The following is a 17,408-nucleotide window of genomic DNA, read 5'->3' on the forward strand; positions in this document are numbered from 1 at the left end:
TCATTCAAAACTAAGACGCTAAACTATATCAATTTCTACCATCGTGAATATTTCAGGACACAACAAAAGGTGCCAATAAATGTAGAAGATGATCTAATATGTTAATTTTCTCATTTTAATGGGATTGGAGAGCTAAAAAAAGATTTCATGGATAAAAAAACAAATAAAAAATTACAAGACAATGAGTTTTTAGTACAAACTGTAGGATACAAAGAAAAAAAAAATTGTATGGTCTACTTCACCTTCTGAAAAATAAACTTCTTTTGGTTGCTGCTTATAAAATTATATATATAATAATATGGGTCGGGTCTGGCCCCTTGTTTTTATCCAGGGGCTAACATTACCGCTGTTCTATTCACCGTGAAAAAGACGACGATTGCTCATCCTACCAAAGGTGAACTGAAGATTTGTTTGTACTTCGGTGTTTGGATGCGGATCGAACCAAATCTAGCGGCAGGGCATAAGGTCGAACATCTTGCGCTCTGTCCGCTAAGCGTAAGCTCCAACTCTTCGAGCCCAACCTCACCGGCGATTCCTAATGCCGAGAGTTGCGAGAGTAGAGTAGGAAAGGCTGGATCTCCAAGCCTGGAAAATATGAGTATCGTGCCGAAGGAAACCATTGAGGTTATCGCGCAGAGCATAGGCATCGCCAATCTCTCCTCTGATGTTGCCCTCGCCCTTGCCCCCGACGTTGAATATCGCCTCCGCGAGATAATGCAGGTTTTTTTTATATTAGATTTGGTGTTCGTAGAATTCTGTTCCTTTGGAGGGGTTGATTGATTGACTTGCGAACTTTGGTGTGGGAGAACAGGAGGCGATCAAGTGTATGCGACACTCGAAACGGACTGTGTTGACGGCGGACGATGTGGATAGCGCTCTTAGCCTGAGGAATGTGGAGGTTTGTTGCTTCTGTTGGAGTATTGAGTTTGCTCGATGCTATTTTTTTTTCTAGACTGGGAAAATTAGGATTTTTGTTATCGCATCTTTTTAAAGATATCAAATTTAGCTTTTTTTCCCCTTCTTTTGTGGCTTCTTTGGTATCAAGCTGCTAGCTGTGGCTTGTCCTAGTTGATTTAGGTTTTGGTACTTTTCTTCGTACTCTCAACTTAAATACCAAGAACTGCTCTTGAAGGTTGTTGTTTGGTTGTCTGCGTGACTTCGCTTTCTGTCTCTCTCAAGTTTTTAATTGGTTATTTTTTCTTTCTTTGTTTCATTTTCTTAAAAATTCGAGTTTTCTGATGCACATGCTTTCTTTTAAGAGTGCCAGGGTAAGGCTGATTGAGAGGAGTCGAAAAATTTTGTTGATGTTGTGTATATAGGTGTTTTTAGCCCGTTTTTTATATTCTGTTGTTTGCAAAGTTGCCAAATTAACACATTCATGTGAGCTCGCCTGAGATCCTCATATAGTTTAAGCTTCTGGAATTGGCTGGTTTGAGGATGAATTTGATTTTTTTTTTTTCCTTCAAGTTCTTTCAACAAGAATTCTATGGCGCTTTAATTGTTTCTTAATGCTTATATTTTTGACAGCCGCTTTATGGGTTTGCAACTGGGGATCCATTGAGGTTCAAAAGGGCTGTGGGTCATAAGGATCTGTTCTACATTGATGATAAAGATCTAGACTTCAAAGATGTACAGTTACATGTACCATGATTATTTTCAAGTTTGGTAACACAGCAATTGATTTTCTTTTGCTATATGCTTATTAATTTATTTGTTCTGTTGATGATAGCTGATTGAAGCACCATTACCTAAAGCCCCTCTTGATACTGCTGTGGTGACCCACTGGTTGGCTATTGAAGGGGTGCAACCTGCAATTCCAGAAAATGTTCCTGTTGATGGTAGGCTCTATTGTGTTAGTGGAGAGTGCCTCATTCCTTTCCATTATTGTTGCGTATTGCCTTAAGCTACATAGCATCCCTCTATTGTTGTATTTGCTTTTGATAGAATAATACCACAAATCATTTAGGCGAGTGCTATTGCCTTTAACCCTAAAAGTAGAGGTCTAAGGTTCAAATGTTAGCAATTGTGGGATTTAAAAAATTTGCGCTTCTCTCTTTAAGAGAGTTTTTGGTTCCAGGTTGATTTTAAAAGAGATATTAGATTGTAGTTAAAACGCTACCTTAATATTTTGCCGTTGTTGCACTAGAATTTTATGATCCTGTTATTCGTTTTCCATAGGTGCAAGCCCTTGTGTTTAATTACCCTACTCGATGATGAAAGAGAATTTTCGATTAAGAATAGTTGATAGATATTAAATGCTTGGCTTATAGTAGCTATAATTTTTATTTTATGGTATCATCGTTAACTTAAAGTGGACGATGGAGGGAATAATGACAAATTCAATCAAGATTCATGGTTTTGTTGTCTGGGGTCTCTATGGATCTTAATCTACTTAGTTAGTGGATGTTATCCACACGACTTGATCGAATGAATCTTATCATCATCAATGGGTTATATTGTCTAATTGGACCTTGTAGACTTGAGATAGATTCTTATCTAAGAGGATAACTTTTGCCATTCATGCATCACCTTGTGCATAGGAAATATTGCATTTTGCTTTTGTGCAGTGCATGGGGCAAATGCTTCTCTATTATGGGTATTTTTGACATTCCAAACACATCAGCGCTGTCCATTTCGCGGAATGGATGAAAATTTGTCAAATTTGATTGCAATTTAGACTTTTCTAACCTTACTTGTGCAGGGACATGTTTGTTGTCCTTTGTTTTCATCGAGTTCTATTGAATCGATTGTCGGAGCCTTTTCTTGTAAGTCCAATGCATTGGGTACCTTAGTGCATTTCATTTTGAAAAATGGACATGATTAGAAAATTTCAACTGCGGTTGTGATGTTTCGAACATTTTTGCACGATGTCATGGATTGTTTGATGAATCGAAAGATATTCAAGCAATGTCGATTGTAATTCGATCATCTTTGATTTATTTCGTACATTTCTTTATTCGCTGATCACCACTAATGTTGTTCTTGGCTGATCATATTTGTGTTATTCCATGGCATAAATGTGTAGGTCAAGAAAGAGATTGCTGATTTACCATAAGATTTAGTTCATACGGGGTTTTCATGTTTTGATTTTCGTTCCACAAAAGAACTTGTTTAGCTTAGCTATGATGATTGTTTCTGTGTCTGATCTAGACATTTCCTCTAATACTCAATATTTCACTTTTCATAACCTGAATATGAGTTCCTAATTCTTATGTGGTTTACCATCTTAATACTTCCCAGTAATTCTTCCTCCACTAGAGAGTAGGAAGTTGGAACATGGAAAAGATGATGGACTACCTGTTGATATTAGGCTTCCAGTTAAGCATGTTCTTTCTAGAGAACTTCAGGTAATATTTCAGTTTTAATATCAGATTATCAGTGCTTGGTTTCAATCTTTGATGAAGTATCAAAACAGCGGTCTTATGGTAAGCTTCTGATTATGTTAATTTCTTTGTTTTTAAGCTATACTTTGATAAGATAACGGAGCTAACCATCAGCAAGTCTGAATCTGCCCTATTCAAAGAAGCATTGGCAAGTTTGTCCACTGATTCGGGGCTCCACCCCTTAGTCCCCTATTTTTCTTATTTCATTGCAGATGAGGTAAAAGCTTCTTTTGCCAGTCAATTGCTTCCATAAACTAAAGTTGACGCTACCATTTAATGATTCTTGAAATGTACAGGTATCCCGAAGTTTAAATGATCTTTCCATCCTTTTTGCTTTGATGCGTGTTGCACGAAGCCTTCTTCGCAATCCACACATACACATTGAGCCTTATGTAAGTTGCTTGTTGCTGATGATGAAACTTGAAGTAAACTTCTCTCATACCTGTTGAAAGATTTATAATTTCCAAAATATCAAATACAAAATACTACTACCCTGCTAAAAACAGCCTAATCCCCACTCCCACCATGTGAACAACTTAGGGATATGCTTAGAGCAATTAAACTTGGACAACAAATCTCTTCTCCAACACCTTCATTCTCTCTCTTCTATTTGAAAGCAGTATGGTGGCCTATCTCAGAGGTTTTTGAGGAGCATAGGATTGTGTACTTTCATGGTTTAGCTTTGATGCGGATGGAGGTTTTGAGGGGTCTTTTGTGCATGTGTTGGTGGGATGCTTGAGGGCAACTTGAGTTAGTAGGGTTCAAAAAATAACTAGGCCAATGGAGAATTCCTGTTGTTTGGGTTGGAATTTGTCATTTTAACCTTAAAATTATTTGCATGCTTTATACTGGTTTTGCTATCTTCTTCTACATGGAAAATACCCGTTTTTTGGCTGCACAATTTTGTCGAGATAAGTTGTGTTGTCATTTAGAACAAGATGATATCGATGGGTTTTGTTTATATAAGTTGGTATTTCTATTTATCGTACAATACTGATGGGATATATTTATTTTTACATTGCAGCTTCATCAGCTGATGCCTTCGATGATAACATGCATTGTTGCTAAAAGGTTAGGGAATAGACTTGCAGATAATCATTGGGAGCTTAGAGATTTCTCTGCAAACCTGGTTGCTTCTGTTTGTAGAAGGTGAAATACTGTTTTATATTGATAATCTTGAACCTTGAGAGCCTTTTTGTATGCTTAAATTTTTCTTACGTGCACTGATTTCTTACCATTGATACTTTTTTGTTGTTGGACAAATGTTCAGGATTCAAGAGTTTCTTTTCATATCATGATTGTTTGTTTGAAGTTACAATAGTGGATCGGTTTTTATTCATTCTCTAAGCTTTTTATCACAATTTTATTTGATAGCTGCTGCTAAATTATTCATATGGATTTCCTCTTTGGCAATAGGCGACAATTAGTTCCGTGAAATTATGCAATGACTTATCTGTACACAGAAAATATGTTGTGCATACCTAGGTTGTTCTTAATATGGTGGGTTTGAAATTTCATGTGTTAAGTATTGTGAGCTCCTTTTTTCATGAATAAAGATGAGTTGCTATCTTGGTGATTGCCTTGAAATCATTAGAACCAGTATTTCTTATCAAAATTCACTCTTATGCTTATGTTGAATCTAGCTTGTCCAAAATGCTCCTTCAAATCACACTATTGTTGGAATTCAATGATATGAACATTAGAATTTTCTTTTAAAAAAATTGCATCAATGCCCCTCATTCTTTTAGTTGATTTTATTTATATCAGAATCACACTTTTACTTTTTTTGACTTTTTAGGTTTTAATGGTAGAGTAGTAAAATAAACGAGAAATAGTTCTTTGAATTTTATTGCTTGATTCTATATAAATTTGTGAAAGTATTTATATGTTTTTTCATAGGGTTTTAATTGAAATAAACCAAAACTATTTATAAAAAAAGAAAAAAAAAATCCCCAAGAGGGGCAAGCGGCTAGAATAAGAATATGATGCACACAAATTGCAATTTAAGGGCTATAAGATGATTAATTTAACGGTTAGAACCCTTAATCCGCATGCTCAAGGATCCCTATCAAAATTGATAAATTTGTGGGTCTCATGATCCTTTAACACTCCCTCTCAAACTTATTGTTATAAATCTACTATTCCATGAACATGGGGTTGTAGAGTTTTTTGGTGAAGATACCTATAAGTGGATTTCCTATTGTCCCACATAGAGTGCAGATCAACCCACTTTCAATTTTTATTTTAAGAAATTTCTATCTTCTCATGCTTGGTACGATCATATTGTACTGTAATATGGAGAATATTGATGGCATATTTATTGTCACGATATATATTCATTGACACTTTATATTTAATTTTTAAATCTTTCAAAGTGATTTTGATTTATATGAGCCAGTAAATTCCTTGGACAATGATACTAAATTTAAATTTAATGCTAGATCCTAAAATAATAGGTTATTTCTTGCTCCTCTATGTTTTGTGATTTTCTCAAAAAAATATACGGTATCTAGTCGTGGATCTTCTATTCATTGGTGATCATGTATAGTTTGCATTAGTATACATTTCAATTTATAAAATATTCAACTTTTTGTAGATAATTCACTTATCAAGAGTTGATTCAAGGTATTTGAGAATTCTATAAGCAATTTTAAGGTAAGACTCTTTGGTTTTGTCCATGAATTGACTGATGAGACACACTGAAAATGTGATGTCTTTGCAGGTGTGAGATAGGTTGATCATTTTTCCTACTAATTTTTGATATTATCTCATGTCTACTTCTTTTTCTTCTTCATCTGCGTCAAAAATTTGACTTTGTTCAATTAGAGTTTTACAAAGTTTGCAGTTAATCAAAAATTTTTTTTTTTCAGTAGATTTATAACATATTTTTGTTGACAGAGTATTCCTTATTTTGATTAAGCAACTTTAATTTATAATTAGTATTTGAGTTTGTCAAACTCTTTGATATCAAATTCTTCACATGCTTTTTTTTTGAGAGACTCGTTTTTCTATTTTTGTCATCATTTAATAATTATATTCTCATCATATATGATGAGAATTGAGATTGTAAAATATGTTGAGTATTTTATGAAGAACGTATGATCTCCTTGACTTTGTTTGTATCTAGCTTCATTATGATTTTGTGAATCTATCAAATCATGCTATTAGAGATTGTTTTTACAGAGCTTTTTCCTTAATTTGCACCCTTTTAAGTATCAAATCTAGCTAGTGGATCCATACGAACTTCTTCAATATCCCTATACGGCAAAACATTCTTTATATTGTATTGTTGCATGGACCAGTCATGATTGACTGCAAAAAAAATTAAGATATTTATTGTATTCATTTTCCCAATAAAAACAGGAGTTTTTTAATAGTGAACTCCATAAGATTGAGTATATCATTTGACTACTAATGTTGGTTTATGTTATTCCAAGCTTCGATATGCTTTATATTTACAATAAAAAAATCATTTGCATAATCTAATTTTCTTCCCTCTTGGTGGTTAAAAAATCTACTAAGTGTTTTTTTTTTCACGCATTCATTTTTTTTGTCATGGTATTCTTTTAATTTTTTACTTTCAAGTACCTTGCTATTATAATGGAATTAGAGCTAATATTTGTAAGGAAGGCTTTATGGGTAGGATTTAAATTTCAAAAAGATGTGTACTGTGAGATGGGATAGATATCAGAATTTGTAGTGATGGGTTGATCATTCTTACTTGATAATGGTTATGAGTCTCAAGCTTGCTGGAGATTTTTGTTGAGCTTATTCCTTCTTGTATAGACTTAAAGGGATATAGTTTATGGATTTATTGGAGTTTGTGTTGTAGGAATATCAAGATAAAATATAGAGATTTCATCAAACTTGTATTTCAGTAGAGAGTTCTTGCTCTGAATGTGAGTTTGATTGAAAAAAAAATGCTTCTCATCAAATATGACTTTTTTAATTAAGGAATTTTTTGGTGGTAGGTTGATAACATACTCTTTTTGAGTGGAGCAATACCCAATAAGAAAGTTGACTTGTCCACATTGCATCCATGGATGGAATATTAGGAAACTCATGAAAGTAAATCAATAGCTGAAAGCTTGAAATGATCAACTTGATAACCATGTAGACCATCATTAAAAGTTAGATTGAACAGTGGTTGAAAAAGGACACGTGTGACCTAATACTAAGTCACTGAGACTTCCAACTAGGGTTGTAAACTAGTCGAGTCAAGCTCGAGTTTGGGCTAGCTCGAGTTTGACTCATCAACTTAGAGAGAAGCTTGAACTCGAGCTCAAATCAAGCTTATATGGTGAGCTCGAACTCGACTCGTCGGAGTTGCAATTGGCTCGAACTTGACTTGTGAGCTTTGTCTTACTAGAGAAGTTGGAATGTATGGTCGCTAAAGTTACAATGGGCTTGGCTTGCCGGAAAAGGTGGTTGGGAGTTGAATTTGGGACACCAACTTGTGAGCTTTGCTAACTAGAGGAAGGAGGAAGTAAGGAGGCATGATCGCCGGAGTTACACTGGGTCAAACTCGGGATCCTGAGAGAAACATTGACGAGCTTAGCCTCCTATTGGAGAAGAAGAGTGTTGAAATGAAGTGCATGCTTTTTTTTTATTATTGGGAGAAGGGCAGGAGCATGTTTTAAAAAATATAATTAATGAATGTTTTTTTGAAAACACAACAGCAGGATAATTGCATTAAATGGAATTAAAGTTTTGTAGTTTTTTCGGCTACATACAGCAAATTTTTTATAAATAATAGAACTTTTTATATATTTTTTAAATATAAATTTAATCGAGCTGAGCTTGCAAGTAGACGAGCCAAGTTTTATCAAGCTCGAACTTGAGCTTGATAAGCTCGGCTCGCGAGCTTATTACCAAGTCAAGTTAGAGCCGGCTCAGCTCATTTACACCCCTACTTCCAACACATGAGAAAGCGGACATAATTTGCATACAATAAATGATATCATTAGTTCTATCAAGAGCATGCCACCACCATCAACACAGCACCTTAGATGCGACTTATCAAGGGTAAAACTACATAGCAAGCAGAAGATTGGATCAGCAAATTGCAATTCTTATATGCTTCCAAAATGAAGATCCTTTGGGAAACTATCTTGCACATGCCAAAAGCAAGCAAATCTAAGATGCCACAATTAAGAAGGGTAGTGATCTCTATTTTGCAATGAGGGCCATCCCACATTGAAGATGTATGCAAGAAATGCAAACTCTTGTAAGCGAACTATGATGCAGTTTGATCCCTAAATAATTGAATATTAATCCCTCTCTATGGGCATGTAGGTAGCAACTCTTAAGGTGTTGTAATTAAAAAAAAAAAATCAACAAAGACTCATCACTTCCTTAATCTCTTCGTCACTGCTATTTCTCTGTTTCGCATCTCCTCGAATTATCTAAGCGCATTGCTCTCTTTCCTACACTAAATAAATCTTTATTATTGATTGCCCAAGCTAGTTTTGGACAACATAGTTCTTTTGAACATCTTAACAGGACTTAGTGATTGCGAGAACTATCAAGAAAAGTGAGCATTTGCTTCCTACTTATTGTGGCAAAGCTGAACTAAACCTCAAAGTGTGAACTGAGATTTTGCTTTGGCATATAAGGCATCAACTTATCAATGAGATTTTACTGGCTTTAGTTACTTCTGCTGTGTTTCTACATTACCATGAATGTTTAAGAAACATTTTCTTGAAATAATTGGTTATTATTTTCCACTTTAAAATTTTGCAGATATGGCCACGTATATCACAATCTGCAGTCTAGGCTTACAAAAACACTTCTTCATGCTTTTCTTGACCCTTCTAAAGCTTTGACACAGCATTACGGTGCCATTCGAGGGCTCGCTGCCCTAGGTCCCAGTGTGGTGATTGCTATTACCATTTCCGGCGAACTTGTTTCCTACTTTCCTGTTTCTATTATATTAACATTAATGCATTATGGCTTATTAGGTACGCCTTCTTATTTTGCCTAACCTGGAAACATACCTACAACTTCTAGAACCAGAGATGTTACTTGAAAAGCAGAAGAATGAGATGAAAAGGAAAGAAGCTTGGCATGTCTATGGTGCCTTATTGGTGTGTTCAGCTTGCATTTTATTCTGTAGAAAATTTTGAGCTAGAGAGTAATTAAGGCTTTGTTTTGCTTTTTAAAGCAGCTTTCTAGTACAAAAATTTTAATATTTAAACTAGAAAGCTGCTGTAAGAAGCAATAGGAAAGCTGTCCCAAACGAAGCCTAGTTTGAATTCACTTCAGCCAGATGTTATTATAATACTAAAATGCACTTTACAGGGTGCTGCAGGCAAGTGTTTGTATGATCGGCTTAAAATGTTTCCAGGCCTATTATCCCGACCAAACCGGTTTACTTGGAAACACAAAGGAAGAATTGCAACAACTATGCCAAGTGAGACATCCTAAAACTAAACTTAGTTATGTTTCAAAAATTTTTTTTTTTTTAAATCTTTGATTTGCCTTTTCAAAACCTTTTTGAAGTTAAATCAAACATCAATCTTTTTTTTAATGTCTTACAAAATGATCCCTTTTTGCATGATGATTTTACACTTGAACCTACTTTCGGATCTAAACTTACATTTAGGCTTTATTTGAGACTACTTTTTTACTGCTTTCTATAACAGCTTTTAAGTATAAAAAATTTTTAAACTAAAAGATTTTGTACTAGAAATCTATTTCATAAAGCAATAAGAAAGCTGTCCCAAACGAAGGCTAAATCTAAGCTGAAATTTACACCTATGCTTGCACTTATGCTTACACTCAAACTCTTTTTGTGAACTCGAATCTCACTTCAAATTTGGGCTTAAAAAAGACGAGTCTAACTTGTGTGTAAGCAATGGTTAGAAAATATTAGAAATGATCTTTCTTTATTAGATTTAAATGAGAATTTGACTTTTAATCATACACAATGGAGAAAAAGGATTCATTTAGCTGACTCCATGTAGTGGGACAAAGGCTTGATGTTATTTTTGTCATCGTCATATCTTCATACTTCTCATATGTCTGTTTATAAGAATTATCTGTTGAGATTCCTTCTCTGCCGATTTGTTCAACATGGCTGACTTTATTATATTCTAAATCTCTGGATCCATAACACGAAAGAAAGAACCTGCTAGACTTTGTTGAATCAAAATTTCATATTGGTGGACCCTTTTTTTGGCTTTCTTTATTTAAATCCCAATCTAAGTGTGTTATTGATCACAATGTGCGAGTGTCATGTTGTCCAGTAGATTCTTTAAATAATATTTGTCTGTTTGCTATAGTTTTTACTCACTGAAAAACTGAATAAAATGTTTCATGGCTCATAGATGGTAATAAAAGGAAGTCAGTTGCAAGCAACCATCACTCCACACAACAGCCGCCGCTAAAAAAACTCGCCGGCGATGGTTCTGTCAACTCAATGCCGGTTATGCCGGCAATGTCAAATGCTCAGTCGGTCGCAGATGGCTTTGGCAACAATGCATTGACCGATCCCGGCATAAGGCCGTCGACTTCTACCGGCCGGTTATCATCGAATGAGAGCATCCCAGGAGGAAGCCGGAGAGAGATGGGAAATAGCAGAGCACCAAAAACACATTCCATTCTGAGTCAGGCATGGAAGGAAGATCTTGATGCAGGCTATCTTTTAGCTTCATTGTTTGAGCTGTTTGGTGAAGCCATTTTTTCATTTATACAGCCAGTAGAAATGAGTGTATTTTTATGAGTGAAAGTGAGGAGTGAGGCTTTAAAGCAATGGTTGGGATCTCAAGAGCTACTATTTATGCTTTGTGATGAATCACTTCATTTTGATTAATATTTGATTAGTATAGTTTGACCTTAGTTTTTTATTCTTAGAGGACTTATTTATGTACATAATATTAAAAGTGTCTTTATTTATAAAACTAACATTAATGTTATTTTTTGAACTAACATGCACGTCTAAATGTGTGATCAAATCTGTAATAATTCGATATAATTGAGAAATTATGGTTGATTTTTTTTTTGTTTTGAATATTTAATCATTAACTAGCTTATTTGATACACTAATGACTTATGAGGTCTAGTGCGATTTGACAATTATCAAATCCATTAACAAGTGTAAGCTTCATTTGAGATAGTTTTATTACTGCTTTTTAAAATAAATTCTTAGCGCATAAATTTTTTGAACTAAATAGCTGCTCTTAAAAAGTAATGAAAACGCTATTCCAATGAGATGAATTATTCTATGCAGACGCCGAACACCGTTAATAGCCTAATGAAAATACGCCACATCACCTCCTACTCAGTACCGTGGCTCGGTACCGAACTCGGTACTGGATGACATGGCTGCAACTGATTCGTCTCTGATGATAAACTGTCTGGTGTCCATATAGAATAATCTCTCCTAAAAGGAAGCCTTAATTAGCACTAACTTAGTGCCATATCTTGTGATAAAGTCCCTGAAACACTATATATATTACATGCATCTCCATGATTTATAACCAAAAGCAATACACATATTGGACAACACATTCAACCATGTGATAGTGATAGAACATAACAACCTAGCAGCAATACATCAACAAAATAAAAGCCCAAATTTTTAGGGCATTTCTAATTAATAATGAATTCATACATAATAATTTTATATTGGAAATAACAACTTAGCAACACAAGAAGAAATGAATCCAAAATATGCCACACTCCATAATAGAACCGAACATGTCTAGCCTAATGAATGATCTCTAAAGAACTCAGCTTGTGGCTTAGCATTTACAAGAAAGTGTACAAAGACCAATATGCATATAGAAAAATTCCAATTCAGCCTAAGAAACATCACCTGGAGGCATGGAACTAATAAGATAAGGGAGTAAAAGGTCGTCAGAAGAAGAGCTTGCGCTGCCTAGATGTGGCTGGTGAGGAGTTGGTGGGGACTGATCCAACTTTCATTTCATGCGGTTGGGGTTCTGATTTCCTAGTTGCTTTTGGATCAGCCAAGAGAGTTTTCTGGAAAGATTCTGAGAAACCTGTTGCAATGATGGTCACATGGATCTCGCCGGTGTAGCGATCATCGATGACCGCACCGAAAATTATGTTTGCAGAGGGATCTGCAAGGCTAGTGACAACCTGAAAATGTGGATGGAACACCGGTGAACAATAGGATCAATGATGCAATCAAATGTAAACCATAACGAGTTTGAAAAAAGCAGCCCATTGGGTACCCATACTTTACTCGGACGGGCTTCGCACACCCATGGTGACTTTCGGATTGTCATACCCACCTACACCCACCCACTTACCATACTTTTTGAGCGCAATCTGCCACAGACTGATGGTTTTGAGGCTTGTTGTCCTTTGCTCTGATTGCAAACTTTCAAGCCGCATATCATAATTTATCGTAGTCGCAACGTGGTTAAGTGTTACACACTACGTAGTGAGGATTGCAATAATATAAGATTTATATGGTAATTAGCAATGTAAATTAATTTATAACCCAATGTTGAGTACCCACCCATATCCACCCACAAGGCCATGAGCATACCCATACCCATTGGGTATGGGTGGGTGTAGGTATGAATACCCAATGCATGGCTCTGCTTACTACTATATTCTGGACCATCAGAACAATAAGATATATAGAATCCACATTTCTTTTAATGAAACTAGCAAGCTTTTTTGCAGGTCAGCAGCAAAAAATTGCAGGATTTATGGTGTTCAGGGATATTATGGAGGAAAAATCAAATCTGGAATCACTTCTATCAATAATTGCACCTTAAAAGTACTATGGAACAACAACAACAACATCAAGCCTTTGTCCCACTATGTGGGGTCGGCTACATGAATCCTTTTTCGCCATTGTGTCCGGTTAAAACTCAAATTCTCATTTAAATCTAATAAAGAAGATCATTTCTAATATTTTCTAATCAAATCTTTTTAGGTTTATCTCTACCATTCTTAACATAAGTAAAATTCTCATTTAAAAGTACCATGGAAGCAGTAAAAAAATTTAATCCGTATTTTTTCATGACAAACAAGAGGCTCGGTTATCAAGCATGATCAAACACAAAAGTGGAATAAGTGAAAGATCCATGTGCAGAAGGATAGACTTTAACAAATGTACAAAGTGTAGAAGAGCTCACCTGTGAAACTTTGTTAACTTCTTGTAAAGTGATATCCTTTCCACCAGTTATATTGTACACAACTCCTGTAGCAGACTCAATAGATGAACCAATAAGGGGCGCCAAGGTTGCTTGCTCGGCAGCTTCTTGTGCCCTGTTTTTGCTGGATGAAACACCTACACCAAGCATTGCTGTGCCAGAGTTCTTCATAATAGCCTTTACATCAGCAAAATCTACGTTGACTAGTCCAGGAATCTGAAAAAAAATAGCATTCTAAACAAGTAGTAGATCTTAAATTTACTAGCAGTTTTTTGCCTAAAGAGAACAAAATAACTCACTGTTATTATATCTGAAATTCCCTGAACACCTTGGCGTAAAACATCATCAGCAAGAAAAAATGCATCTTGAAGAGGCGTTTGCTCATCAACAACATCCAAGAGTCGGTCATTGGGGATCACAATAAGAGTATCAACATTATTCTGTAACTTCTCTATGGCTTCCAGAGCCTAAATTTAGACAAACTCACAAAGCTAAGTTCGCATGACAAGATAGAGTATGAATATAAGGTACATGGCACAAATTTAATGTGCAAAAGTGCAAATCATGATGATAACCATTGGCCATTCCTTTATAAGATCCAATAAAATACCTGATTGCAGATATAGCAAGAAATTTTTGGTAACGGATAAAACCTAAATCTTATTTTAGTGATTGAAAAACATATTCCATCATTGAATTTTATCAAATCAATCTGGACTCAACGTTAGAACAGCAAATGATTTTTAGAAGGATATAATAAGCTTACTTGTTCATCATAGCATGTAAATTTCAATTCCAAGATAAAGCTATAATCATGGACACTCACAAAAATTCCTATCTATAGAATAGATCTCTAGTCAACAAGCATAAACAAGAATGGGAGGAAAGGAGCTTGCATAACTCTTCAAACCCCTAAGGGACCCTGATTTAGTAAGCCAGAAATAATCAAGAAAAGAGGCATTTTTCAACAAATAGATCTTCCTTCATCAATAAAGGCCTAGAATATTGATCATCCAAAAGTAGCTTTAGTCAAAGGGGTGTAAATAAATAACCCGACCCGAACCCAACACAAAAAATCCATATTTGAGATGACTTATTTAATAAACAAGTCAGATTTGAGACATGCATATTGACCCGTTTATTAAACAGGTGGGGTTCGGGTTGTTCCGCTTACCCGGATTCAATATTTAAAATTGCGCAATTGGATATTGAGGAGTTTTTATTTGTGAGGCAAGGCCAAAGCCTCAAAATTAAAAAAATATGCGTAAAGTCAAAATGAGTATTTTTTTGTATAATAATCAAATAATATGTTAAAAGTAAATATAAAAAATGCCATATATATGAAATACTCAAATGCACAAGATATAAATTCTTTTATTTGTTGGTATAATCTTTTTATTTTATCATTTAATTTAAAATTTATAGTTAACAAGTTAATATATATATATATATTAAATTAAAATGAGTTATCAAGTCATTATCGGGTTGCTAGAGGGTTGGGTTCGGATCTACTCCCTTTCTTTTTAGATCCACAACCTACACAAGTCACCTCACAATATCCGTCACCTGTTCTAAGATTCCATCTCCTCCTGACTTCGAGAGTTGCTTACAGCTCACAGCTTTGGCAAAGCACCAACCCAACAACACTTTGGCAAGTCAAACCCACTAACCATCACTCCCTTATCTTTCGTTCCTCAATACCCAGGAAATCCACCAACCCAAACCACCTATCTCTCCACTTCTTCCTGTTACATTCCTCTTTCTCTAGTTACCTCTTTCACTCTCTATTTTTCAGTCTCATCTTCCTCTCTATCTCTATCCTCTCTACGCCTACAATAATCACTTTTCTCTTTCTCCATCTCTTCAACTCCCCCATTTCCTTTCTCTCTATATCTCTTCTACTCTCGCTCTCTCTCTATAACTCTTAATAAATAAGATATATATAAACTGAGAAGATAAACAACACAAAAAAGAATAAAAAAAGAGATATTTGCAAGTATATCGTGCAAGCATATTGAAGAATGTGCAACAACATAATGCAAATACACAAAAAAAATCTGTGGCTTTACAGCACAAATGTAGCTAAAAATATATAAAATGCTTCTAAAAATGAATTATGCAAATGCTCCAAAAAGAATGCATATCCTTTAAAGGACATAAAATTGTTAATGTTAAAATATTTACATGTCCTCCAACAAACGTATTAAATGGCTAAACACAAAAGTTTGAGAATGCTGCACCGATTGAAAATAAGAAGAAATTTGAATTTACAGTGCTTTGAGAATTTCTTAACGAGCAATTATTTTTGAAAATTCGATGCCAGATTTTTAATATTCGAAAAAAACCATAATATTCGAAGTTTGCATTTACCTGCAATGATCTTTTGCGGCCCTCAAAGCTAAATGGATAAGTAACCACTCCAACGGTCAGATAGCCAGCTTCCTTTGATATCTGTGCAACAACAGGTGCGGCGCCAGATCCTGTGCCACCACCCATACCTGCTGTAATAAAAACAAGATCTGAATCCTTAATAGCATTTGCTATGGCTTCTCTGGATTCCTCAGCTGCTTGCTCTCCAAGAAGAGGATTTCCACCAGTCCCTGAATTCAAGAAATCTTTAGCTATTCTAATTTTAGGAGCATGAAGATATTCTAATTTCAGTCATCCAGTTTAGAAGCTGGCCTGTTTTATTGACCAAGATTTCACCTTTACTAGAAATTGCAGATTTATTTATTAATATGCACACCGACTCACTGAGCCTAATTTAACTTCAATTAAAAATGGTTGTAGGCGTATAATGCATTTTAGCAAGTTGAAGCAGCAAAGAAAAAAATTCACGAAATTTCAATTTTGTGAAACTTCAAGATAGAATGTAACACTTCAGATATATTGCACTAATTAGAATGCGCATTTGGATGAGTAAGGTTTTGGATAATGTTAACATCAGGCAGGAGAGCCTAACCAAGACCACGTGTCAAAAGCTCTCCGATTTGCAGCGGATTTGTTGCTTGTGAATTCAATAGAGATTGAGCATCAGTGTTAATGGCATAAAAGTCCACACCCTGAAATTTCCAACACAGCCATAAGAGTTCTTAAATAAAATGGTGAGAAGAGAAATAATAGAAGGTCAAGATACAGAAGCATTGTATGCCATAATGAACGGACATTTAACGGGATCCCGCATCCAAATTAATCAGCAATGAATATAATAAGTGAGGTAAATGTGAAAGTAAAATTTAGATACTTCAAGGATAGGCAATATGAAAGTTTAGTTACAATTCATTCCGTTAACTGCAAGCACACGAAGGACAATTTATATGCTTCTAAATTGAACTAATTTGGTAATGACAAAAAATAATAATTGGAGTATTTCTATACCGCTAATTCATGATTATGCTTTACCATTGCTCAAAAGGACCTATTACATTTTTGTTGGGTTAATAGTATTATCCAAGCGCAATCTACAAGTTTGTTTTGACATAGAGTTGACTAAAACCCAAATTGTGGCTTAAAAATTTCCTTCTTTGGACTTAATTTATATTGGGCCAAACTCTAACAGAATTAATTCCCTAATCAAGCTCAACTGGGAAGCTAAGACTAAGTCCACATCATTACAAAAGAAAAAGAAAAATAGAGTTACAAAAGATATTAAAGATAGGAAAAGAGCCCATAAACATTGGTAGCAATTGAATGCAAAGAGAGTTTAAACATAAATGACAAAAAGCTCCTTGTGACTATAAAAAAAGTTAAAATCACCATATTGTATATATTTAATGATTGCAGACTTTTTTTCGTTGAAAGCATAAATGCAAAGGTAGGCCAACTAAATGATGTTAAAACCACAACCTTTTAATTGTTTCCCTTTAGTTGAAATTCCCACTTTGTTGAC

General features: G+C 35.0%; 2 protein-coding genes across 3 annotated transcripts in view; one reads left to right on the forward strand and one right to left on the reverse strand.

The window, feature by feature from the left end:
- The first annotated feature begins 403 nt into the window (after positions 1-403).
- Positions 404-11,310, forward strand: LOC110099498 (transcription initiation factor TFIID subunit 6). 2 transcript variants are annotated; one of them, XM_020826676.2, is made up of 12 exons: positions 404-720; positions 812-898; positions 1,528-1,641; positions 1,730-1,838; positions 3,241-3,347; positions 3,463-3,600; positions 3,680-3,775; positions 4,408-4,532; positions 9,126-9,258; positions 9,344-9,469; positions 9,684-9,795; positions 10,712-11,310. In XM_020826676.2, exons 1-12 carry the CDS (start codon positions 430-432, stop codon positions 11,104-11,106), a joined length of 1,833 nt encoding a protein of 610 aa, XP_020682335.1. In that variant the 5' UTR covers positions 404-429; the 3' UTR covers positions 11,107-11,310. The 2 variants fall into 2 exon arrangements, with proteins under 2 accessions (XP_020682335.1, XP_020682336.1); XM_020826677.2 differs by having other exon boundaries at positions 407-720; positions 1,528-1,629.
- Positions 11,311-11,946: 636 nt separating this feature from the next.
- The window catches only part of LOC110099502 (cell division protein FtsZ homolog 1, chloroplastic), a 13,074-nt gene continuing 7,612 nt past the window's right edge, over positions 11,947-17,408 (reverse strand). The window contains exons 2-6 of the mRNA XM_020826682.2: positions 16,482-16,581; positions 15,890-16,119; positions 13,819-13,986; positions 13,502-13,735; positions 11,947-12,488 (exon numbers count right to left, since the gene is read on the reverse strand). Coding sequence (XP_020682341.1) covers positions 12,243-12,488; positions 13,502-13,735; positions 13,819-13,986; positions 15,890-16,119; positions 16,482-16,581 — 978 coding nt within the window. The 3' untranslated portion in view covers positions 11,947-12,242. The remainder of the gene's footprint in view (positions 12,489-13,501; positions 13,736-13,818; positions 13,987-15,889; positions 16,120-16,481; positions 16,582-17,408) is intronic.

Source organism: Dendrobium catenatum, unplaced genomic scaffold, assembly GCF_001605985.2.
Source record: "Dendrobium catenatum unplaced genomic scaffold, ASM160598v2 fragScaff_scaffold_716, whole genome shotgun sequence".
Taxonomy (NCBI): Eukaryota; Viridiplantae; Streptophyta; class Magnoliopsida; order Asparagales; family Orchidaceae; genus Dendrobium; species Dendrobium catenatum.